Raw genomic sequence first — 25,992 nt, forward strand, 5'->3', positions numbered from 1 at the left:
AATCGTCTAAAATGTAGTACGTCGGAAAAACTTATTATTTTTTTTATTTTTATAAAAATGTGTAAAAAATAAAATTAAAAAAATTCCCAGTCCACAATCATCCACAACACGTTCTCTTAGATTTCCATGTTATGATACATGTTCACATTATTTATTGACTGTATCTAAAAAAGATAAAAATATATTTTTATTTAAATGAAGATATGAAATAATCCTAAATGAAATACAATGACTTGGTTTATATTATTGTATATACTAGGGCAGGGGTCACCAACGCGGTGCCCGCGGTCACCAGGTAGCCCGTAAGGACCAGATCAGTCGCCCGCTGTCCTGTTCTAAAAATAGCTCAAAGAGCAGCACTTACCAGTGAGCTGCCTCTATTTTTTAAATTTTATTTATTTACTAGCAAGCTGGTCTCGCTTTGCTCGACATTTTTAATTCTAAAAGAGACAAAACTCAAATAGAATTTGAAAATCCAAGAAAATATTTTAAAGACTTGGTCTTCACTTGGAATAAGCGGTAGAAAATGGATGGATGGATGGGTCTTCACTTGTTTAAATAAATTCATTTATTTTTTACTTTGCTTCTTATTACTTTTAGAAATACAATTTTAGAGAAAAAATACAACCTTAAAAATGATTTTAGGATTTTTAAACAAATATACCTTTTTACCTTTTAAATTTCTTCCTCTTCTTTCCTGACAATCAATGTTCAAGTAAATTTATTTATTTTTTATTGTAAAGAATAATAAATATTTTTTTTTCGACGAAGAATATTTGTGAAATATTTCTTCAAACTTACTATGATTAAAATTCAAAAAAAATATTCTGGCAAATCTAGAAAATCTGTAGAATCAAATTTAAATCTTATTTCAAAGTATTTTGAATTTCTTTTAAACTTTTTGTTCTGGAAAATCTAGAAGAAATACTGATTTGTCTTTGTTAGAAATATAGCTTGGTCCAATTTGTTAAATATTCTAACAAAGTGCAGATTGGATTTTAACCAATTTAAAACATGTCATCAAAATTCTAAAATGTATCTTAATCAGGAAAAATTACTAATGATGTTCCATAAATTCTTTTTTTAATTTTTTCAAAAAGATTCAAATAAGCTAGTTTTTCTCTTCTTTTTGTCGGTTGAATTTTGAATGATAAAGAGTCGAAATTGAAGATAAACTATGTTTCAAAATTTTATTTTAAATTTTTTCTTGTTTTCTCCTCTTTTAAACCGTTCAATTAAGTGTTTCTTTCATCATTTATTCTCTCCAAAAAACCTTCCGTGAAAGGAAAAAAAAAAAGTACAACGGAATGACAGACAGAAATACCCATTTTTTAAAATATATACATTTATTTATTTAGCTATTCTTGTTTGAATCACACTTACGTGTAACTTACAAATGACAATATATTTATTTATTTAAGTGTGTATCAAACTGGTAGCCCTTCGCATTAATCAGTACCCAAGAAGTAGTTTTTGGTTTCAAAAAGGTTGGTGACCCCTGTACTAGAGCATAAAATCAGTGTCAGTTGAGTCGGTCCATAGGTTGCCTGTAGGGATTTTTAATGTCCAGCAGATGTCAGTATTTAGTGACACAGTATCGACACAGTATCAATACAGTTTTGCAATGTGTCGAAACGCTTCATGACGCCTCATCAACCCATCACTAGTAGACAGCGACACGCCATTTGTGTAGTTATTAGCCTCTACCCGAGAGAACCAAATTCTAATGTTAAAAGGCTAACGCTAAATCTGATGTGTTCATGTCACTGCTGTGAGATAAACACTGACATGTATTCTTTATATATTGTTATTTACACCTGAAATGGACAACAATGACTTGCCGGACCATCATGAATTCATCATTTACTGAGGAGACCACTTTCTGACTGTTGGACACTTTGGACAAAATGTATGTAAAGTTTGGTACACTTTGTTTTTAAATCATAACGTTTTGTATCTTATTGCTTTGTATTTTATTTACTTACATTATAGCTAAAGCAATCTGACCTACTATTGTCTGTTTATTTTCAAGCTACCCTGAACTATGAAATGTGGTGAGAACACAAACCACACAGGCCTGTGGGAACCTATAGTTCTAGGAACTAAAAATACATATATGATGTTGAGCGGTAAGGTGACATAAACAACACTCACAAGTCATATTACTAGTTAAATCCTAACTAATTTCCATGAATAAAATGTTCTGTTTCTAACCCTGAAATATTTGTCTTCAACCATTCAGGAGTGAGAATGACTTTGATTTGGAACAGACTTGAGAAGAATTGGATTGGATACTTTATTCATCCCACAATAGGAAAATTATGTGGTTGCAGTGCAGATACAAAACGTCCATATCATTTTTTTAAGCTTGTTGACCCAGCCCCCAAAAGTAAACCACACACATTCGTACACACACACACACACACACACACACACTTCTACACAACATACCTGCTGCGAGATGGCATAGCCAATGACTGTGTCTCCTTGAGGGACATTCCAGGTCACCATGGCTGAGTGGGCTCTTAATTGGGTCACCGACACGTTCACCGGGGCAGCTGGCACAGCTGTTGCCATGGTAACACACACATACACAAAAAAGACTACTGTAATGTGGAGAGAAAAAAACAAGTGACCATAGTGCTAAGTTGGGAGGCAATCAAAATGAAACTTTCTGTACAATTCGGATTTCGACAAAAAGTTTTGCCAAACATTGCGCAAAATTTTTTATTTGGTTTTCGTATAACTCTGTCTTCATTTGACCTTACTAATGAAAACCACCACTATTTTTGGAAATCTGACCAATGGAAAGCATCAAGTGCAGCACGGTGGAAGAGGGGTTAGTGCATGTGCCTCACAATACGAAGGTCCTGAGTAGTCCTGGGTTCAATCCCAGGCTCGGGATCTTTCTGTGTGGAGTTTGCATGTTCTCCCCGTGACTGCATGGGTTCCTTCTGGGTACTCCGGCTTCCCCCCACTGCCAAAAAACATGCACCTGGGGATAGGTTGATTGGCAACACTAAATTGGCCCTAGCGTGGGAATGTTGTCTGCCTATCTGTGTTGGCCCTGTGATGAGGTGGCGACTTGTCCAGGGTGTACCCCGCCTTCCGCCCGAATGCAGCTGAGATAGGCTCCAGCACCCCCCGCGACCCTGAATGGGACAAGCGGTACAAAATGGATGGATGGATGGAAAGCATCAAACTAAAAATATTATATTATAACCTCATAAATTATTACATTTTTCTTTAACCAACTAACCAGTAGAAAGTAATGAAAAAAGTTCAGTTCCGTCACAATTTGGTACACAAAACTGTTCCAGAGTCTAGTGGAGCAAACCTGGAGACTGGTGGATGAATTCTCTCTGATAGGAAAGAGGTTGTGGTAACCCACAATCCTGAGTGCTCAGTGGGTGTTGAAAAATTCCCAATAATCTTTCCAACCATGCCCACTTTGCGCTGCGGGGCTTTACGATAATAGTACATGCTGCTTAGGGACCAGACTGTGATCCAGCTGGTCAGGATGATTTCAAATGTGCCACAGTAGAAGGAGTGCATGATGAGTGGGGGAATTCTCGTCTTCTTCAGTTTGCGATGGACAGAGACGCTGCTCGGCCTTTTTCAAGGGTAGTTTGTAGCTTTTGTCAACCAGTAGTGGTCCTCATGGATGTGTACTGGCAATAATTTAGTTATACTGGCCTTATCTACTGCAACATTGTTGATGGCGAAAGCATCGCAGACTGGTAGGGGTCCAACGGTCCATGGTGGGTAGAAGGACCTTCTTAGTTGATGACAGATTTGAGGGATGTTGTGTAGAAAGTTTAATTTCCTGCAACATCCTCCAGTTTTAACAGTTGTTTAGTAGTGGGTCATATCCTTGAAGCAGTGGTTCTTAACCTTGTTGGAGGTACCGAACCCCACCAGTTTCATATGCGCATTCAACGAACCCTTCTTTAGTGAAAAATTAAAAAAACATTTTTTTTTCAAATTCTAGACAAAGTTATATGTTTTTGGTAACACTTTAGTATGGGGAATATATTCTAAGTAACAAAGATTTAATTTAGAGTTTTTTGGACACTAGGGGAACATATTCTAAGTAACAAAGACTTAATTTAGAGTTATTTGGTTAAGGTTAGGGTGAGAGGGTTAGGGCCAGGGTTAGAGGGTTAGGCATTAATAAGTACTTAATAATGACTAGTTAAGAGGCTATATGTTACTAATTTGCATGTTAATAAGCAACTAATTAATGGTGAATATGTTCCCCATACTAAAGTGTTACCATGTTTTTTACTGGTGCATAAAATTAACCGTGCATGAACATCACCTTGTTCAAAGAACAAAACCAACACAGTGCATAAACTCACAACAAATTACACACCTGCAAATCAGTCAGCTGTTGCCGTATCCGTAACACGCCGATAGGGAGAAGTTTTTATTTACACGATGAGTCGGGTGTGTCTTGACCTCCGCCGAACCCCTGAGCCCGACTCACCGAACCCCTAGGGTTCGATCGAACCCAGGTTAAGAACCACTGCCTTGGAGGGATGCTACTGTAGCTCAGACCCTTTATCAGATCATATGCTGGTACAGTGGGCCCTAGGTTCATGTGGCTGGAGTGTGTCAGCTGTTTCTAAAGGACAAAAGTATTGATTTTACTAATCTAATCCAATTGAGCCCTCTGGGACACTATATATTGTTGAAACATTGCACCACAGACTGTCCAAGAGCTGACTGATACCCGTATCAAACATGCTGAAATGTTGTACAGAGTGCATGCAGGCACATGAGGCCATATGCACAAGTGAGCCACATTATGAGTTATTTTAGACGTTGGAATTTCACAAGTTAGATCAGCCTTTGGTTTTAAAAATGACTCTGAATTCAGACCTTAGTTGGTTAATGGTCTATGTTTCCATTAATCAACCATTATGTACATATTCTATTATTAATTGAATATTTAATGCATGGAACCCTTAGATCAGGGGTGCTCATTACGTCGATCGCGAGCTACCGGTCGATCTTGGAGGGTGTGTCAGTCGATCACCAGCCAGGCATTAAAAAAATAGTCCTAAAAATGAGCTATCATAAATCTTCACTATGACGTCACTTTCGTCACTTGATTGACATTCACGGCACCCGAGGGTCTTCTGAGATGACGCTGGCTGCTGCCAGCTCATTAAAATTACCGACTGGAAGGCGAGAAACACTTTATTTCAACAGACTCTGGCGCCGTACTTGTTGTCAAAACTCCAAAGACCGACTGCACAGTTGCACAATAAAAGCTCTGCTTCATCCTGCCTGCGCTAACAAAACAAGAGTCTCAGAAAGCTGGTGTGCACAAGCTAGCAAGCTACGGAGTTTGCCGACAATGTATTTCTTGTAAAGTGTATACAAAGGAGTACGGAAGCTGGATAAATAAGATGCCAAAAACCAACCACTTTCATGTGGTATTGGACAGAAAGGAGGACTTTTTTCTCCTCCATTCGAAAATGCGGACGTTTTTAGCACCACTGTCTGATTCCAATCAATGCAAGTCATCAGAATCAGGTAATACACCAACTTATATTCTTGTCTTCGTGAAAGAAAGGAATCTATATGTGTTAAACATGCCTGTATTATCTTTAAACACCGTAACTTGTTAACAATATTAACTATATGTGTTAAACATGCTTGCATTATCTTTAAACACCTTTAACTTATTAACAATATTAACTATATGTGTTAAACATGCTTGTATTATCCTTAAACACCTTTAACTTGTTAACAATATTAACTATATGTGTTAAACATGCTTGTATTATCTTTAAACACCTTTAACTTATTAATAATATTAACTATATGTATTAAACATACTTTCATTATCATTAAACACCTTTAATTTATTAACAATATTAACTATATGTATTAAACATTCTTGTATTATAATTAAACACCTTTAATTTATTAACAATATTAACTATGTGTTAAACATGATTGCATTATCATTAAACACCTTTAATTTATTAACAATATTAACTATATGTGTTAAACATGCTTGCATTATCATTAAACACCTTTAACTTATTAACAAAAACATATATTTCATAAATAAGTAAATATAAATTATATATATGAATGAGGTAGATCCCCACGACTTGATCAATTGAAAAGTAGCTCGCCTGCAGAAAAAGTGTGAGCACCCCTGCCTTAGATGTATGATATAAGTTCTTTGCAGCAGTACTTCCCATCTCGCTCCTCTTGGTGATGAGCAAGCCTCCATTCCAATCAATAAGTGATTCTTTTACTGCCTGTCAGAGAACCCTGTCATGCAGAGACTCTACTCCATTGCTGTGGCAACAGTGCGCCATGCGTGTAGGCGTGGGAACATTCCAGGTGTTGATTTGTAATCTGAACAAATAATGACTCCAATGCACGTAACAAGATGTAAGGTTAAGGTTAAGGATGTTTGTGAACATGTCTTAGGATGTGGAGCTTGTTTGCTGATTGCAACTGGGAAACAAGCATCTTATTATTCAGGAAAACTCATAGACAGCAATGGTGAGCATGCACTTATGTGATCAGCTTCCATCAGAGGATGCTACACGGCTATATTCGATGTGTGGGGGTGTAATGTATAAACACTGTAGCAAAGTGGCTTTTTGCATTTTATGGATCTGCATTCTGGTTTATTACTGACATGGTGGGCGTGCAGGAATTGGCCAGCGCATCGAGCCATTCCCACAATGGAGTGATACAGGAGAAATGTGTATTATTACGGATCATACAAAACCTAAAACCAGTGAAATTGGCACGTTGTGTAATTCGTAAATAAAAACAGAATACAATGATTTGCAAATCCTTTTCAGCTTATATTCAATTGAATAGACTGCAAAGGCAAGATATTTCATGTCCGAACTGAGAAACTTGCAAATAATCTTTAACTTAGAATTTAATGGCAGCAACACATTGCAAAAAAGTTGGCACAGGGGCATTTTTACCACTGTGTTACATGACCTTTCCTTTTAACAACACACAATTCAACGCTTTTCAGGTGGAATTCTTTCCCATTCTTGCTTGATGTAAAGTTTAAGTTGTTCAACAGTCCAGGGGTCTCCGTTGTGCTATTTTAGGCTTCATAATGCGCCATACATTTTCAATGGGAGACAGGTCTGGACTACAGGCAGGCCAGTCTAGTACCCGCACTCTTTTACTATGAAGCCAAGTTGTTGTAACACGTGGCTTGGCATTGTCTTGCTGAAATAAGCAGGGGCGTCCATGATAACGTTGCTGGGGAGGCAACATATGTTGCTCCAAAATCTGTATGTACCTTTCAGCATTAATGGTGCCTTCACAGATGTGTAAGTTACCCATGCCTTGGGCACTAATACACCCCCATACCATCACAGATGCTGGCTTTTGAACTCCGCGCCTATAACAGTCCGTATGGTTATTTTCCTCTTTGTTCCGGAGGACACGACATTCACAGTTTCCAAAAACAATTTCAAATGTGGACTCGTCAGACCACAGATGTCACGCCGTGGACTATCTTGCAGATTGCTGCGAGGATTGTTTTCCCGGAATGCAATCGGACCAGACCAGTCATGGCTTGAAGGTACATAAATGATTTAATTTCTAACAAAGTACAAACAAAAGGGTACAAACAAAAAGCGCTCACAGCGGAGGCACAAACTTAGCGTGGGAAACAAAAACTAGCACTTAGGCCGACTATGGACATGAAACAAAAGTCACTAACTGTGGCAAAAACTTACTTGGCAGAGCAGGAATCTATGGCATGAAACGAGCATGAACAGAGCAGATACAGAGTATGAAATGAGCAATGTCGCCAGGTTGACTACCTGGCAACTACAGGCTTAAATAATAAAGTCTTGATTAGCGACAGGTGTGATTCAAACAAATGAGACATGTGAAAACTATGAGTTGCCATGGTGACCAAACAATGGAGCGTAAACAGGAACTAAAAGAGTCTTAAACCAACAGAACATAACTAAACAAAACATGACCACAGAACAGGACAACAGAACATTTTTCCACTTTGTATCAGTCCATCTTAGATGAGCTCGGGCCCAGCGAAGCCGGCGGCGTTTCTGGGTGTTGTTGATAAATGGCTTTCGCTTTGCATTGTAGAGTTTTAACTTGCACTTACAGATGTAGTGACCAACTGTAGTTACTGACAGCGGTTTTCTGAAGTGTTCCTGAGCCCATGTAGGGATATCCTTTACACACTGATGTCGCTTTTTGATGCGGTATTGCCTGAGGAATCGAAAGTCACGGGCATTCAATGTTGGTTTTCAGACTTGCTGCTCACGTGCCGTGATTTACATTTTGATGATATTACGGACCGTAGATCGTGGAACTGTGGACCAGCTCTATACTCTCGGCAGGGTCCTTGAGAGTGCATGGGAGTTTGCCCAACCAGTCTACATGTGTTTTGTGGACTGGGAGAAGGCATTCGACCGTGTCCCTCGGGAAGTTCTGTGGGGAGTGCTCAGAGAGTATGGGGTATCGGACTGTCTGATTGTGGCAGTCCGCTCCCTGTATGCTCAGTGCCAGAGCTTGGTCCGCATTGCTGGCAGTAAGTCGGACACGTTTCCAGTGAGGGTTGGACTCCGCCAAGGCTGTCCTTTGTCACCGATTCTGTTCATAACTTTTATGGACAGAATTTCTAGGCGCAGTCAAGGCGTTGAGGGGATCTGGTTTGGTGGCTGCAGGATTTGGTCTCTGCTTTTTGCAGATGATGTGGTCCTGATGGCTTCATCTGGCCAGGATCTTCAGCTCTCACTGGATCGGTTCGCAGCCGAGTGTGAAGCGACTGGGATGAGAATCAGCACCTCCAAGTCCGAGTCCATGGTTCTCGCCCGGAAAAGGGTGGAGTGCCATCTCCGGGTTGGGGAGGAGATCTTGCCCCAAGTGGAGGAGTTCAAGTACCTCGGAGTCTTGTTCACGAGTGAGGGAAGAGTGGATCGTGAGATCGACAGGCGGATCGGTGCGGCGTCTTCAGTAATGCGGACGCTGTATCGATCCGTTGTGGTGAAGAAGGAGCTGAGCCGGAAGGCAAAGCTCTCAATTTACCGGTCGATCTACGTTCCCATCCTCACCTATGGTCATGAGCTTTGGGTTATGACTGAAAGGACAAGATCACGGGTACAAGCGGCCGAAATGAGTTTCCTCCGCCGAGTGGCGGGGCTCTCCCTTAGAGATAGGGTGAGAAGCTCTGCCATCCGGGGGGAGCTCAAAGTAAAGCCGCTGCTCCTCCACATCGAAAGGAGCCAGATGAGGTGGTTCGGGCATCTGGTCAGGATGCCACCCGAACGCCTCCCTAGGGAGGTGTTTAGGGCACGTCCGACCGGTAGGCCGCGGGGAAGACCCAGGACACGTTGGGAAGACTATGTCTCCCGGCTGGCCTGGGAACGCCTCGGGGTCCCACAGGAAGAGCTGGACGAAGTGGCTGGGGAGAGGGAAGTCTGGGCTTCCCTGCTTTGGCTGTTGCCCCCGCGATCCGACCTCGGATAAGCGGAAGAAGATGGATGGATGGATGGATGGATGGATGGATGGATGGATACGGACCGTAGATAATGAAATCACTAAATTACTTGCATAAGCTGGTTCAGATATGTTGTTCTTAAACAATTTGCTCAGGCATTTGTTGACAAAGTGGTGACCCTCGCCCGACCCTTGTTTGTGAATGACTGAGCATTTCATGGAAGCTGCTTTTATACCCAATCATAGCACCCACCTGTTCCCAATTAGCCTGTTCACCTGTGGGATGTTCCAAATACCGTAAGTGTTTGATGAGCATTCTTCAACTTTCTCAGTCTTGTTTGCCACTTGTGCCAGCTTTTTTGAAACACGTTGCAGGCATCAAATTCCAAAATAGCTAATATTTGCAAAAAATTACAAAGTTTTCCAGTACCAACGTTAAGTATCTTGTCTTTGCAGTCTATTCAATTGAATATAAGTTGAAAAGGATTTGCAAATCACTGTATTCTGTTTTTATTTACCATTTACACAACTTGCCAACTTCACTGCTTTTGAGTTTTGTAGCTCACCAAACATTATCTTAACTCAAGAAGAATCCACCCACGTTCCTGTGCCGCACACCGCCAATCCACATTGCAAATACTTCAAACAAACTAACGGGTGAGAGAAGGGCTCACATAGCGAGATAAGGGTGAACGCCGATGGAAAACATAAACAGGGATAAACGAGTCAGATCTCGGGAAGATGGCAAGTGAATTTTCAATGCTTAGGTCTTAGAGGGCGAGGTGCAAGATGGGCAAAGTGGGATGGATGAACAAAGGAGGGAGATGGAGGATCAGTGATGGAGAGAGTCATGGTAGAGCAAGACATGGTGATAAAACCAAATATATTGATTGATGAAACTCTGAAAAATTGCAGTAGTGCAGGACATAAGGTCCCTGTGCAGGTTATATATTGATGCTCATCCATATATTTTGTAAAAGCCTTTGCGAGAGACCAAACCTAACTAGACTAAAAGATTGTTGGCACCTTGCACAGCCATTTTTGCCTCGCACAGCTGTTTTTTTCTCCAGACGCAACAACGCAAAAAACGAGGCAGGTGACATTTGCTTCCTTGGCCGGTCCCCATGTTGGAGTATTTGGTGACGTCAGATGTTAAATCACAAGGAACAAACAGTTTGCTGATCGACTTAGACAGCTTCATCTGGCTAATGGCTCGCAGTGAAGAATATGTGTGTGTGTGTGTGTGTGTGTGTGTGCGTGTGTGTGTGTGTGTGTGTGTGTGTGTGTGTGTGTGTGTGTGTGTGTGTGTGTGTGTTCTTGTATTTCTACCCTTCTTGAGACATCAACAAGGAAAAGTATCTTCCATATGAGGAGATGTGAACAAGTGATGACATAAATCATGGTCCCAATAACATTGCATCTAATAGAGAATGTCTCATTTGCACCCCTAGTGGTGACATCTATCAAAATGAGGGTGGTCCCAAAAAGGAGGGATTTTTCAAATTGACTGAATCAGAATCAGAATCAGACTGTGTCGGTTTTAAAAGTGCTCCCCCCTCTGGTCAACATATGAAATAACAAGTGTGTGTAAGAAATTGAAATGCGCCCCCTTTTCGCAAAAATTAATATATTAAAAATGTTTTATAGATAGCTACATACTGTCATAACTTGGAGTAAATAATGAAGATTAAAAACCAATTACAAACAAGAAATTAAAAAAAAAAAAATTCACTAAAAGCAGTCTTTTTCTCACAATGTGTCGACTTTTTTCCTATTAAAATTGGGAACAATTTCTCATTCTTTCTATAATATTGCAATATTTTCTCATAAAATTATTACTTTTTTATGTAAAATTGTTCCTTTTTTATGTAAAATTATTACTTTTTAATGCAAAATGGTGACATATGTCGTACAAAATTCTGACTTTTATCACAACATTGCCAATGTTTTTATTGTTCTCGTATAACAGTGACGTTTTTTTGAGTAAAATTATGACTTTTGTCATAATTTTGCCAAGTACAAATTCAGATTATTATTATAATATTGCCCAAATGTGTACGTTTTCTTATACAATTGTGACTTTTGTCGAGTAAAACTGCGAGTCTGTCTTGTAAAAGTGCGACTGTTATTGAGTAAAATTCCAACTTTTATCATAATATTGCACAAATGTTCCGTTTTTCTTGTAAAATTTTGACTTGCGTTGAGTAAAATGACGACATTTATTATGATACTGCCAAAATTAAAAGTTTTCTTGTGGAATTGTGACCTTTTTCTTGTGAAATTCCAACAAATTTTTCACAACAAGCTTTTTTATGTTTGCATAGTATGTATATATTATTAATGTAGTAAATACACATCTTTATATATCTAGAAAGGGTGGTCCTAAAGAGGTTGGCATTTTACGGAGGTCTCAAGAAGGTAACGAATACAAGAATGTGTGTGTGTGTGTGTGTGTGTGTGTGTGTGTGTGTGGGTGTGTGTGTGTGTGTGAGACAAGCTGCGCATGCTGATGGAGATACAGTATATCAAGAGATGAGATTGGATTTTTATGAATTTTCTGATGGCTGACAGGATGCAGGGAGTGACTTCACATGTTATATGTGTCACGGCAAGACAATAAACTGCCAGGCCAGTTTGTTAGGTACACCTGACAGTCTCCTGTCAGTATGATACAAAGTGGAACGGGTTTGTGGAATGGCTAACTGACGTTGACATAAGCTAACCACTGCTTGCACATTCACTTGTGTCGTTGGCCAGAGACCTAAGTAACATGGGTGATAGTTCAGGATAATTTTTTAAGCCGACTACACTTTGATAATAATTGCTGCCCCCATTTGTGTTTTGACTCTTCTGTTGCTGCTTTGCATGATATGTGTGACCACTCCTTTTAGAGGCGGCCTCAGTAATGTTGACTGTGGAACTCCTGAATAAATAGAGGAACGCAAGAGCTGTACCTTAGAGCGTAGGGCGAGACTGTGACTAAGTGTGCAGTTCCATGCGTTCTTCTCATGAGCTAAATTGAACTCTGTCTCTGCATGATTCCTTGCTTCTTGTCTGTTTAATAGATGTCATCAGTGTTTGAACCTGACAAAGTTTTGTTGTTGTTTTTTTTTAACAAAGTTCAAAACATGACGCGAACGTGCGGCATCAGTAACTGCCCCAATCGTCACGATAGCTTCAGGGAAAAATAAATTAATTTGTGAGATTTTTCTCATTTCCAGCGTGAAAGCAAAGCCTTAGAAATTGAGTCAGCGAGCTAATAAAAAGACAGCAAATAGCGGCGAGATGATCAAACATCACGTGTAAGGCCATCCCCTCTTACATGTTGGTGTGTTAAAGGCATTTTCAGACTGCTAAGTTTGTATCAAAGCATGTTTTGTTCTGTTCCACACGCAGCATTTAGTAGGCGAAGTAGCTTTGGGCTACAAACAACATAGGCTGCAATATCGTCAAGCATTTTGTCTGTCTATTTTCAGTCATGGATAAGGACAAACATGAATGCATATTATTTCCGGAGAATTAGCACAGTGAACAAAGTATTTAAAAGTAATAGTAGGCTGTTTTTGACCTGCTTTTGACATGAGGCTCAGCACCTTGACTCCATCTTGGACATATAAAGTTAAAGTACCACTGATAGTCACACACACACTAGCTGTGGTGAAATTACCCTCTGCATTCGACCCATCTCCTTGTCCCACCCCCTGGGAGGTGAGGGAATCCTTTTGGTGATTTAACCCCCAATTCCAACCCTTGATGCTGAGTGCCAAGCAGGGAGGTAATTGGTCCCATTTTTATAGTCTTTGGTATGACTCGGCCGGGGTTTGAACTCACAACCTACCGATCTCAGGGCAGATAATAAAACCACAAGGCCACTGAGCAGGAAGAGATGGAAGCTTCAGATTACGTACAATTTGAACGGCGGACAATGAGGTGGGAGGAGTATATTTATAGCTAGAATTCACTGGAACCAAGTATTTCATATATATATATACATATATATATATATATATATATATATATATATATAGATAGATAGATAGATAGATAGATATATATATAAATAAAATAAATACTTGACTTTTTGTGAATTCTAGCTATATATATATATATATATATATATATATATATATATATATATATAGATAGATAGATATATAGATAGATAGATAGATAGATAGATAGATATACATATAAATAAAATAAATACTTGACTTTTTGTGAATTCTAGCTATATATATATATATATATATATATGTATGTATGTATGTATTTTACTATATATATATATATATATATATATATATATATATATATATATATATATATATATATACATATAAATAAAATAAATACTTGAATTTCGGTGTTCATTCATTTACACATATACACACACATAACACTCCTCTATTTATTGTTGTATTTGAAAGTGCAATGCTTTGCAGCCAGTAGCACAGCCTTTGAAGGAGCATAGGTATGGGCAGTGTAATATTCTGGGTTGGAGTCAATGACCAGGCGAGGTGATGAGGTTACGTCTCTTTACTTCATACTTCAGAACCGACTCCCACACCTGCCGTCAAGGTGCGCAATACAACGTAAACCGTTGGCCAACCAAAAAGTAACCACAGAACACTATACCCAACATTCACCAGGAGATGGCAACAAACAACTTAGATCACTCTATTACAGGCAGCATCTGTGAAATTTAATTTGCAGGAAAGGAGTGAGTTTAGGGTTGAATTGTTCGTCCTTGTTCTATTCTCTGTCACTCGTCGTCGCCATGACTGTCTCTTCTTCGTTCTTCTGCTGCGTCTCCTTCTTGTTGTGTACTCTCCAAAAGCCGTAGATATTATAACGTGACTGGGCCGGCAGGCTGTTTATATGAAGGAAAAGCGGACGTGACGACAGGCTGTCCTCACTAAGGTCCGCACGGACCTGGAGGGGGCGTGCCTTAAGTCCGGCTGGAAATCGGGAGAAATTCGGGAGAATGGTTGTCCCGGGAGATTTTCGGGAGAGGCACTGAAATTCGGGATCCTCCCGGAAAATTCGGGAGGGTTGGCAAGTATGATTTTAAGGGTTCTGCGCAATCAGAGTCAACATTTTCTGAACCACGGAGAAGATTATGAAAGAAGATGTCTCCCGCAGTTTTGGGGACATTTGCTTCGATGTCTGCTCTGAAGAACGTGTTGGCGGTAAGTGGTGGAACATTGATTGATGTGAGTTCCTAAAACATAAATTGTGCCTGTTTCTGTAAATATGTTAAATATTTATTCCGTAACCTTTTATTTTGGTGTGTGGTGGAATGTCCGAATCTTAAACAGCAACAAAAGTGAATTTAGTACAAAAGTATTATTTACCCATAATCAAATGGTACAAGGTTGGATTGAATTGCCATGCAAACAGACAACGTCTCCGGAGACGTTGGATGAATCGTGAATCATGCGAATCATGCATAGACTTGGTCTACTTGGTTATTTATGTGTTTCCCTTGTGTGTCAAGGTCCAGTTGTTTTGGACCTGTTTATTCTGCAACATCCTTGAATCCCTTAGCCATAACAAACAATCAAAACATTTTGTACAATGGTCAGTCCGACCATACGTTCAACTCTAACCCACATATGCTCTTCCAATTGTACAGAATAGAAAAAAGAGAAACGAGCAGACATTCCACTGCTGTCGTGTCCTCCTTAATGCTTTTCGACCTCGCTCTCTTTCCGGACTTTGACAGACACAAAATATGGTGAATAATGATGACGCTTATGTTCTTCAAACCTAGTGACGCCCCTTGACGGAGAAGGGTTCAGTGCAGCCATGTAAACAAAAGCTACCGCGGCCCCTAAAGTTTCATTCAAGCACAAGTCCTTCTTCTGGACACACCGGCTCGACAACAACAACTCACTGTACGCTGGTATTGATCAGGCATCACTCCGCCGTTTGCAGCTTGTGCAAAACGCGGCTGCCCGTCTCCTCACCAGCACCAAAAAACGCGAGCACATCACCCCAGTCCTGGCCTCACTCCACTGGCTCCCTGTCCGTCACCGCATTGATTTTAAATGACTTTTAATTGTTTTTAAATCCTTCCTCCGGCCAAGATCTTCAGCTCTCACTGGATCGGTTCGCAGCCGAGTGTGAAGCGACTGGGATGGGAATCAGCACCTCAAAGTCCGAGTCCATGGTTCTCTCCCGGAAAAGGGTGGAGTGCCATCTCCGGGCTGGGGAGGAGATCTTGCCCCAAGTGGAGGAGTTCAAGTACCTCGGAGTCTTGTTCACGAGTGAGGGAAGAGTGGATCGTGAGATCAACAGGCGGATCGGTGCGGCGTCTTCAGTAATGCGGACGCTGTATCGATCCGTTGTGGTGAAGAAGGAGCTGAGCCGGAAGGCAAAGCTCTCGATTTACCGGTCGATCTACGTTCCCATTCTCACCTATGGTCATGAGCTTTGGGTCATGATCGAAAGGACAAGATCACGGGTACAAGCGGCCGAAATGAGTTTCCTCCGCCGGGTGGCGGGGCTCTCCCTTAGAGATAGGGTGAGAAGCTCTGTCATTCGGGGGGAGCTCAAAGTAAAGCCGCTGCTCCTCCACATCGAGAGGAGCCAGATGAGGTGGTTCGGGCATTTGGTCAGGATGCCACCCGAACGCCTCCCTAGGAAGGTGTTTCGGGCACGTCCGACCGGTAGGAGGCCACGGGGAAGACCCAGGACACGCTGGTAAGACTATCTCTCCCGGCTGGCCTGGGAACGCCTCGGGATCCCCCGGGAGGAGCTGGACGAAGTGGCTGGGGAGAGAGAAGTCTGGGCTTCCCTGCTTAAGCTGCTGCCCCCGCGACCCGACCTCGGATAAGCGGAAGAAGATGGATGGATGGATGGATGTTTTTAAATCCCAAAATGGCCTGGCCCCACAATACCTGACCGAGCTTCTGCACTATCATACCTCGTCTAGAGCCCTAAGGTCAGCTGACACCAGATCCAGGCTAAAGACCAGAGGGGACAGAGCCTTTTCCGTTGCCGCCCCTAAGCTCTGGAACAGTCTTCAAAATCCTTCTTAAGATCTACCTCTTCTCGCTGGCCTTTGAACGTCCGTCTGCACCAGGATGTTCAAACAATGCCGATATACACGCGGTCCCCTTCAGGTGTGGTAAGATTTTTGATAGGTAATTCAGAGTGTCATTATGATCCTTTTATCCTCATCTCCATTTACAGATGCCTCAATTTAAGAGGTCAGAATAGATTTAATGGTTTTCAGGAAGTTTTTTTTTTAAATTGTATTACGTGTTGTGCACATTGCTTCCAAAATTCAAGTGCAATATAATGCGCATATAAGCAAAATTACCTAACACTCCACTGAGAGTGTGCATTTTGGATGCAGGCGCAAGGGACAGCTGAATGCTGAAATCACGCAGTCGCGCACCTTTTTTCATTCAAGCACATTGAAGAATTGGTCCTTAGGGATAATGACACAGTTAACAATACTAAAACACCAATTTTCTAGTAGAAATGAGAACTTTGGTTTTGAAAGGTGTTGCTAACAGAAGCTTTTAATAGTATGGCAATGATTTTAATATCGATATTGGAGAAATGTACCAGATGACTTCATGTTCGTACTTGAACTCCTCCATGTGGAGGAGTTCAAGTACCTCGGAGTCTTGTTCTCGAGTAACCTGACTCTCGCCAGATCCTTGTAGTTCGCTGAGCTCCACACAAGGCATACTTGCCAACCCTCCCGGATTTTCCGGTAGACTCCCGAAATTTAGCGCCTCTCCCGAAAAACTCCCGGGACAAATTTTCTCCCGAAAATCTCCCGAAATTCAGGCGGAGCTGGAGGCCACGCCCCCTCCAGCTCCATGCGGACCTGAGTGACTTGTTGACAGCCTGTTCTCACGTCCGCTTTCCCACCATATAAACAGCTAATGATGGAGGGCGAGTTCTTGGTTTCTTATGCGGGTTTATTGTTAGGCAGTTTCATTAACGTCCTCCCAGCGCGGTAACAACACACAACAACAGCAGTCAAGTTTTCGTCGCCCGTAAAGCAGTTCGTCTGCCGTAAACAGCAATGTTGTGACACTTTTAAACAGGACAATATTGCCATCTACTGTACATGCATATGTGACCCACCCATAATGTGTCACATTTTTGTGTTGATTTATTTATTTTATTTTGTGGTTTGAATTAGTTTTTGGAGCTGTCATTACACATTTATCAGTATTCACATTGGTCAGTAGGGGGCAGTAGGGCGTTTCTTCCCAATTGAATGCTATCACCTGCAGACCGGAAGTGTCTTGTCATTCTGATGAGCGCGACCAGTCTGTGAACAATTGAAACGTCCTGTGTGCTTTTTCCTCCTCTATAACAGGTTAGTTTTGGTGAATCAACTCACTGAATAATATCCATGTGATCTTTATAAGTTTAAGTACACATTGTGATGGTGGAGCCTAACTCTAAAGTGTTTGTGAGTTGTAGTTTGTATTTGTGAATGAATCCAGTGCACAGCTGCAGTTATCAATACAAAAAGGCGACGTGAGTACGCAATGTTTATATAGGAACTTCTGATCCTCATTCAGACTCCCAAATTAGAGCTCCCGTTTTCTTATTGATTTTATAATGTATATTTGTATAATGTGTGTGTTCTGAAATAGTGACAGAGAATAGAATAAGGATGGACAATTCAACCCTTAACTCAACAATGAGTAGAGGAGTGTTATGTGTGTGTATGTGTAAATAAATGAACACTGAAATTCAAGTATTTCTTTTATTTATATATATATATATATATGTAATAATATATATATATATATAGCTAGAATTCACTGAAAGTCAAGTATTTCTTATATATATATATATATATATATATATATATATATATATATCTTAACCACGCCCCCAACCAAGCCCCCCGCCCCACCCCCGACCACGCCCCCCCGCCCCCCACCTCCCGAAATCGGAGGTCTCAAGGTTGGCAAGTATGACACAAGGATCTGGCATCGAGGGCAATGCAAACTCCTTCAAGATAGCAAAAAATAATGAACCAATCGGGATCGCCGGGCGGGACTTTATAGATGTGACGTAGCGCCGAAGAGACTGTTTGATTCAAACAACAACGGCGGCACGCAGCGAGGAGTCGTGTACTGACATTGATTCTGCTATTGCAATTGTTTTGTCGAATCTATCGAATATTAATTATTTAAAAGATGAACAGAGAACGGTTTTGCTCTGTTGTTATCCAATATGTCGGCTGTTCTGTTTTGGATTTCTGTTTTGTTTTGCTCTCATCAGCATCACGGGTTGATTTCGATGTGTGTGGTTGAAGTAGCACGTCATTCAAGACAACGGACAAGTGGTTTATCCAATCGCATACAATGATTTTTTTTTTACAAGGCCCCGCCTTCTAAAATACATCTCCTATTGACAAGTCCCAGATCCTTGAGTGGAACTCAGCCAACTACAAGGATCTGGCGACAGTCAGGTTAGCAGATCAGTGCGGCGTATTCTGTAATGCGGACGCTGTATTGATCTGTTGAGGTGAAGAAAGAGCTGAGCCGGAAGGCAAAGCTCTCAATTTACCGGCCGATCTACGGGTTATGACTGAAAGGACAAGATCACGGGTACAAGCTCCCGTGATAGGGTGAGAAGCTCTGCCATTCGGGAGGAGCTCAAAGTAAAGCCGCTGCTCCTCCACATGGAGAGGAGCCAGATGAGGTGGTTCGGGCATCTGGTCAGGATGCCACCCGAACGCCTCCCTAGGGAAGTGTTTAGGGCACATCCAACCGGTAGGAGGCCACGGGAAAGACCTAGGACACGTTGGGAAGACTATGTCTCCCGCCTAGCCTTGGGAACGTCTTGGGATCCCCCCGGGAGGAGCTGGACGAAGTGGCCGGGGAGAGGGAAGTCTGGGCTTCTCTGCTTAAGCGGAAGAAAATGGATGGATGGATGAATGGACTTCATGTTCGAGTTTGTGGTCAGATCAGCAGAGCAAGAAGTGAGTAAAGTATTTTGGCTCACAGTACGCAACTTCTATACACAGAACAGTACAGGTGGCTGCCAATGTTGACTTATGGCCAATTATTAATTTGAACTTGTGCGAAGGGTAAAACGATCTGTGTAAGTCTTGACAGTTTATGTCAAGTTGTACGTATGGCCTCAAGAAGTAATTTTACCCCGCAGTGTGTGATTTACAATGTGTGTAGCAACTACTAGAGGTACATGGAAATTTATGATATCAGCGGACAACAACTTATATGAGCTCTTTTAAGTAATGAGAAAAACATGTTTGATTTGCTGAGTCGGGCGACATAGACAGCCTGAGGGGCACCAACTTAAGCGGGTTTCATCATAGTTCAGTTCTACATTATAAGTTTAAAGCAAAATAAATATATCAGCTTTTTTTTCTTCCATCTTTCAGATAAAATTAATGTTTTGGCCCGTCGAAGAAGAAATTTAACTGAGTGGCTGATCTGCTTGTTTATGTTGGAAAGGGTGAAGTCCAGGAGTCTAAAAGCACTTAATTTGCTAAATCAATACTTAGATTAGCCTCATCCTGCCTGGCACGCGGCCAGCTGGGATGGACCTGCACGTCACGGAGGCTTTGCTCAAGGAAGCCGGACGGCTGACTGGATGATTTAAACACCTGTGGATTTGCAATGCAGCTAATTAAAAAGGCCAGAGAGCATGCGAAAAGAGATATTGCAGTCGATTACAATTTTGACAGCTTTACGATGTTTTTTCTTGTTGAAATATGAAGGCGTAAACTACCCACTTACCCCAAATTTGCTTCTGTCACTTAATTGAAGCAGCCTAAATGTGACAGACTAGTTAGTCAAGAACATTGGGACACACTCTTGTTCCCTCCAAAAAGGAAACACGTAATCAAATTTGCAGCTGTAACATGTTACTCCTGGGAAGATTTTTCTCCATATTTTTATTTGTGTCTGTGGGTTTTCTTTGCCTTTTCATCAAACTCCCACAGGTTAACTTAAAATGTTCAAAATGTGTTGGTATGAAAAGGACATTACATCATACTTGCCAACCTTGAGACCTCCAAATTCGGGAGATTTTTTTGGGGTGGGGGTTTGAGGTGGGCGGGGTTGGGGAGGCGGGGTTAAGGGGGGAGGAGTATATTTATAGCTAGAATTCACTGAAATTCAAGTATTTATTATATATATATATATATATATATATACATATTATATATATATATATATATATATATATATATATATATATATATATAAATAAAATAAATACTTGGCTTTCAGTGAATTCTAGCTATATATATCATACTTGCCAACCCTCCCGGATTTTCCGGGAGACTCCCGAAATTCAGCGCCTCTCCCGAAAATCTCCCGGGACAAATTTTCTCCCGAAAATCTCCCGAAATTCAGGCGGACTCAGGCGGTTAGTCCGCTAACCCATAATATAAGCAGCATACCTGCTCAATCACGTTATAACTGTAGGATGATGGAGGGCGAGTTCTTGGTTTCTTATGTGGGTTTATTGTTAGGCAGTTTCATTTACGTCCTCCTAGCGTGGCAACAACACACAACAACAGCAGTCACGTTTTTGTATACCGTAAAGCAGTTCGTCTGCCGTAAACAGCAATGTTGTGACACTCTTAAACAGGACAATACTGCCATCTAGTGCATTTGATGAAAGCACTTTTGTGCGTGCCACACATCAATGCATCATCAGAGAGGGTGTTCAGCATGGTTCGAAAAATAGTGACAGAGAATAGAACAAGGATGGACAATTCAACCCTTAACTCAACAATGAGTAGATGAGTGTTATGTGTGTGTATGTGTAAATAAATGAACACTGAAATTCAAGTATTATATATATATATATATATATATATATATATATATATATATATATATATATATATATATATATAATAAAATAAATATATATATACGTATATATATATATATAATAAAATATGTGTATATATATATATATATATATATATATATATATATATATATATATATATATAGCTATAAATGTCAAATATTTCCTATATATATATATATATATATATATATATATATATATATATATATATATATTATCTATATATATGAAATACTTGACTTGGTGAATTCTAACTGTAAATATACTTCTCCCCTTTTAGCCGCGCCCCTGTCCCACCCCGACCACGCCCTCCCCCCACCTCCCGAAATCGGAAGTTTCAAGGTTGGCAAGTATGATATATATATATACATATGTATTTTATTATAAATATATACATATAAATAAAATAAATACTTGAATTTCAGTGTTCATTTATTTACACATATACACACATAACACTCCTCTCTACTCATTGTTGTATTTGAAAGTGCAATGCTTTGCAGCCAGTAGCACAGCCTTTGAAGGAGCATAGGTATGGGCAGTGTAATATTCTGGGTTGGAGTCAATAACCAGGCGAGGTGACAAAGTTACGTCTCTTTACTTCATACCAGAGGTGTGGACTCGAGTCACATGACTTGGACTCGAGTCAGACTCGAGTCATGAATTTGATGACTTTAGACTCGACTTGACAAAATGTAAAGAGACTTGCAACTCGACTTAGACTTTAACATCAATGACTTGTGACTTCACTTGGACTTGAGCCTTTTGACTTGACATGACTTGACATGACTTGACATGACTTGCTACTTTCCCCAAAATCCAACGCTTAAAAAGTTATTTGGGAGCGCCCCGTATTTTTCATTTTCTTCGTCTGTGTCTCTCAGCGTGTTGTTCCTGTCAGCTGGTGTGGTCTCAGTACAACAGCCAATCAAATTAGAACTACGTTGTTTTCATCACACAGCATTCATCCAATCAAATTGCAGTACAACCACCGAACAAGTTGTCAAACAACGCAACAATTATGCCAAAGTTGGTTTCGTTCGGGTATAAAAACTACGACTTGGTCAACAAAAAACGAATTGCCGTATGCAAATCACGTAGTTCGAATATTACAGACGGAGACGCAACAACGTTCAACATTTGAAGTTGCACAAAGAAGGGTAAGTTTTGAATGTAAGATAACGTTTATTGGCTAAGTTACGTGACTTGTATTTGCTGTGTAGTTAAATCAGTGAGGCTGCAAACTCACTGCTAACGTTATAACCATAGACATCTTATAAGTAGACGCAGCATGGAGCGCTACTGCCTACTGGCGCAGACGAGGCGCGGGGCCGCCATCTTGGAGTGGTGATCCGCTCCACTCAGTGCAATTCATTTGGCAGGAACAATGAACTGTCAGCGCATTTAATTCATTTTACCTCACTGATTTTCACCCCCCTTTTTTGTCATACGTGTAGCTATGATAACAGACACATGTTTTGGCGTGTTTTAGTATTCATAGTTTGCTTAACAGTAATATAATATTCTTATATGCTATAAGTGACCAGACGTCCGAGATCAAAACTGGGATTATAATCCTAGAGAAGGGGAAAAAACGGTAAACTATTTTTAAGTTGAAGAAACAATATGATTAGGTTATATATACATGCGTATATCCTACATAAACAATGTATGAATACATTAGATATCTATATATTTTAGGGACCTATAGACTGTATCTCTGTTGCTGCAGCAGCAGAGAGTTTATTCTGTCTCGACACTTTGTATTGATATTTTCTATTACATTCTTCCCTTAAATGATAATATTTGCAGTGATTGTTTTATATGTATTATTTTATGTAAGTCGCTTTGGATAAAAGCGTCTGCCAAATACTTAAACATATATAAACACCTGAAAGTCTTCATATCAGCTAAAACCACCAATCTGTTTCACTGGATTCAGAATAAAACCAAATTCTGTTTTACCCAACAATGTTAGTATTTGAATATTGTTACTTGAAGACTTATTCCTGGTTACAATTATACTGTTAAGAAAGTATTGTCTTATACTTTGCCTAAAATGAGAATGCATCATAATCAGTGGCGGCTGGTGAATTTTGTTTTAGGTGGGGCTGAAAGTTTGTAAACCAAACCCCTGTAGGGGCGTCATCCTCCCCCAGAAGATTTATTTGTGATTTTCACATACAAATATTGAAGATCTTTGATCCTTCTCAACTCTGTGGTAATATTATTTTCATAAAATACAACCAATAGTACGTTAATGTTAAATCTTACTTGTGAAAAGTAATCCCCCGATTCCTATTTTCAACAGTCCGCTCATTTGAGCAGGAAAACGCTGAACACCAGCCCGGCATCTTTGTTTTCTACCTGTCAACTGTCAGTTTAGGCTGCTCGCCGGCTCCTCATCACCACTTCAAGATGGCGGCCAAATTGCTCACGTCACAGCAACCTGCGTCTACTTATAAGATGTCTATGGTTATAACGTCATTGCAAACACGGCAATCTGTTGCGTCCACTGCAGTTTGCTACCTTATTCATACTTTTTGTCAAGTGATTTTTTTTTAAGCAGGGTTGCATGAGGTACCTACACATAACGTTACGTTAGACAATGTATCACACACAGTAACGTAACGTTAGTCAATGTATCACACACAGTAATGTAACGTTAGTCAATGTATCACACACAGTAACGTAGCGTTAGTCAATGTATCACACACAGTAACATTACGTTAGTCAATGTATCACACACAGTAACATTACGTTAGTCAATGTATCACACACAGTAACGTAAAGTTAGACGGTGGTCAGCAGCACCGCGTATTTTAGCCACCTACAAAAAGACAAACATAGTCAAATAAAGGTCAGTTAAAATGTATACTATATTAAGAATATGTGTACATATTGCATAGGGTCCTGACATCTAAAAAGTACAACTCTGTTCATTGTTATGTTCATATATTTGTTATATTTTTCATGTGTACGCACACATAAACACACATACAGTATGAGATGAGATCAATGAGATAAGGTAAGAACAGGATAGAAACTGCTGTGGAACTAGTTACAATGCAATATGCCATGGAAATACAATGTTAACACTTTTGTGCAAATAAGTACAGTTGCACTTGTTTTTTTCAAATGTGTTTATTCTGTAAAGGAATGAGTTACATGTTTAAAATGACTGGTTAATAGTGCTATTTTGAAGTGCAATGTCAGCACTATCTTTTTCCCTGCAATTTCAAATGCACTTGTTTTAATAAATAAATACAGCATTTTAAAAGCATACACAATCTGTGTAAATATATTAGTCTGTGGTTAAACGACTTGAAAGGACTCGAAACTCAAAATGCAGGACTTGGGACTTGATTTGAGACTTTCCAGTCTTGACTTTGGACTTGACTCGGACTTGCTCTGTCTTGACTCGGGACTTGACTCGGACTTGAGGGCAAAGACTTGAGACTTACTTGTGACTTGCAAAGCAATGACTTGGTCCCACCTCTGCTTCATACTCCAGAACCGACTCACACACTTGCCGTCAGGGTGCGCAATACAACGTAAACCGTTGGCCAACCAAAAAGTAGCCACAGAACACTATACGGTATAGTGTTCTGTGGTTACTTTTTGGTTGGCCAAGCGGACGTGACGACAGGCTGTCCTCACTCAGGAGAGAATTCAGGAGAATGATTGTCCCGGGAGATTTTCGGTAAAGCACTGAAATTCGGGAGTCTCCCGGAAAATTTGGGAGGGTTGGCAAGTATGCATTACATTTCAAGGGTGTCAGTTGCGTAGAAAAGTGTCTCTTAACGATTGTAGTTTTTGCAACTCAAACGAGTGAAACCATACTTATTGGGGCTTGTCTCTGTATCTTAAAGAATGAAATACTTTAGATCCTGCACCATCCCTTTAGACCATAGCGGTCGTGGTTTTTCTTTGTTTATTAATTGATAATCTAAGAAAACCTCAAGAGTTCCGTTGTGATGGATTCAATGCCCTAAGAATACAATGATGTGGATGAATGAGAACAATCACAGACAGACGTAACAAAATAACTTTAAATAACAATCCAATGTTACTTAGATTAAATATAATAAAAATCAAACAAAGTCGATGTCGGAGTCGGTGACACTATGAAAAAGTTAAGGCCATAATAGACAGGCCTGGACCCCAAAATCCCGGAGAATGGAAACGTAAAAATTTAATCACACTTTTCTTGCTGATATATTTTAAATATTTAGCTCACTTTTTCAACGTTTTGATTAGTATTGTTACATTTAGCTTACTTTTCTCACCTTGATCTAATTTTTCTTCACATTTGAGGTAGGCATTAAATGGTAAATGGTCAAATCACAAATCTAAATGTTAAATCTAGATGTTGAACTTAAATCCATCCATCCATCCATCTTCTTCCGCTTATCTGAGGTCGGGTCGCAGGGGCAGCAACCTAAGCAGGGAAGCCCAGACTTCCCTCTCCCCAGCCACTTCGTCCAGCTCTTCCTGTGGGACCCCGAGGCGTTCCCAGGCCAGCCGGGAGACATAGTCTTCCCAACGTGTCCTGGGTCTTCCCCGCGGCCTCCTACCGGTCGGACGTGCCCTAAACACCTCCCGAGGGAGGCGTTCGGGTGGCATCCTGACCAGATGCCCGAACCACCTCATCTGAATGTTCAATCTAAAATG

The 25,992-nt window shown here is 40.4% G+C and overlaps 1 protein-coding gene across 2 annotated transcripts in view; it reads right to left on the bottom strand.

Annotated features, from left to right (window-relative positions):
* Nucleotides 1–25,992, bottom strand: part of LOC133578128 (fibronectin type III domain-containing protein 4-like) — a 63,273-nt gene that overhangs the window by 27,788 nt on the left and 9,493 nt on the right. For both annotated transcript variants that reach the window (XM_061932307.1, XM_061932306.1), the window contains one exon: nt 2,452–2,567. In XM_061932307.1, coding sequence (XP_061788291.1) covers nt 2,452–2,567 — 116 coding nt within the window. The remainder of the gene's footprint in view (nt 1–2,451; nt 2,568–25,992) is intronic.

This window comes from Nerophis lumbriciformis, linkage group LG38, assembly GCF_033978685.3.
Source record: "Nerophis lumbriciformis linkage group LG38, RoL_Nlum_v2.1, whole genome shotgun sequence".
NCBI classification, from domain to species: domain Eukaryota; kingdom Metazoa; phylum Chordata; class Actinopteri; order Syngnathiformes; family Syngnathidae; genus Nerophis; species Nerophis lumbriciformis.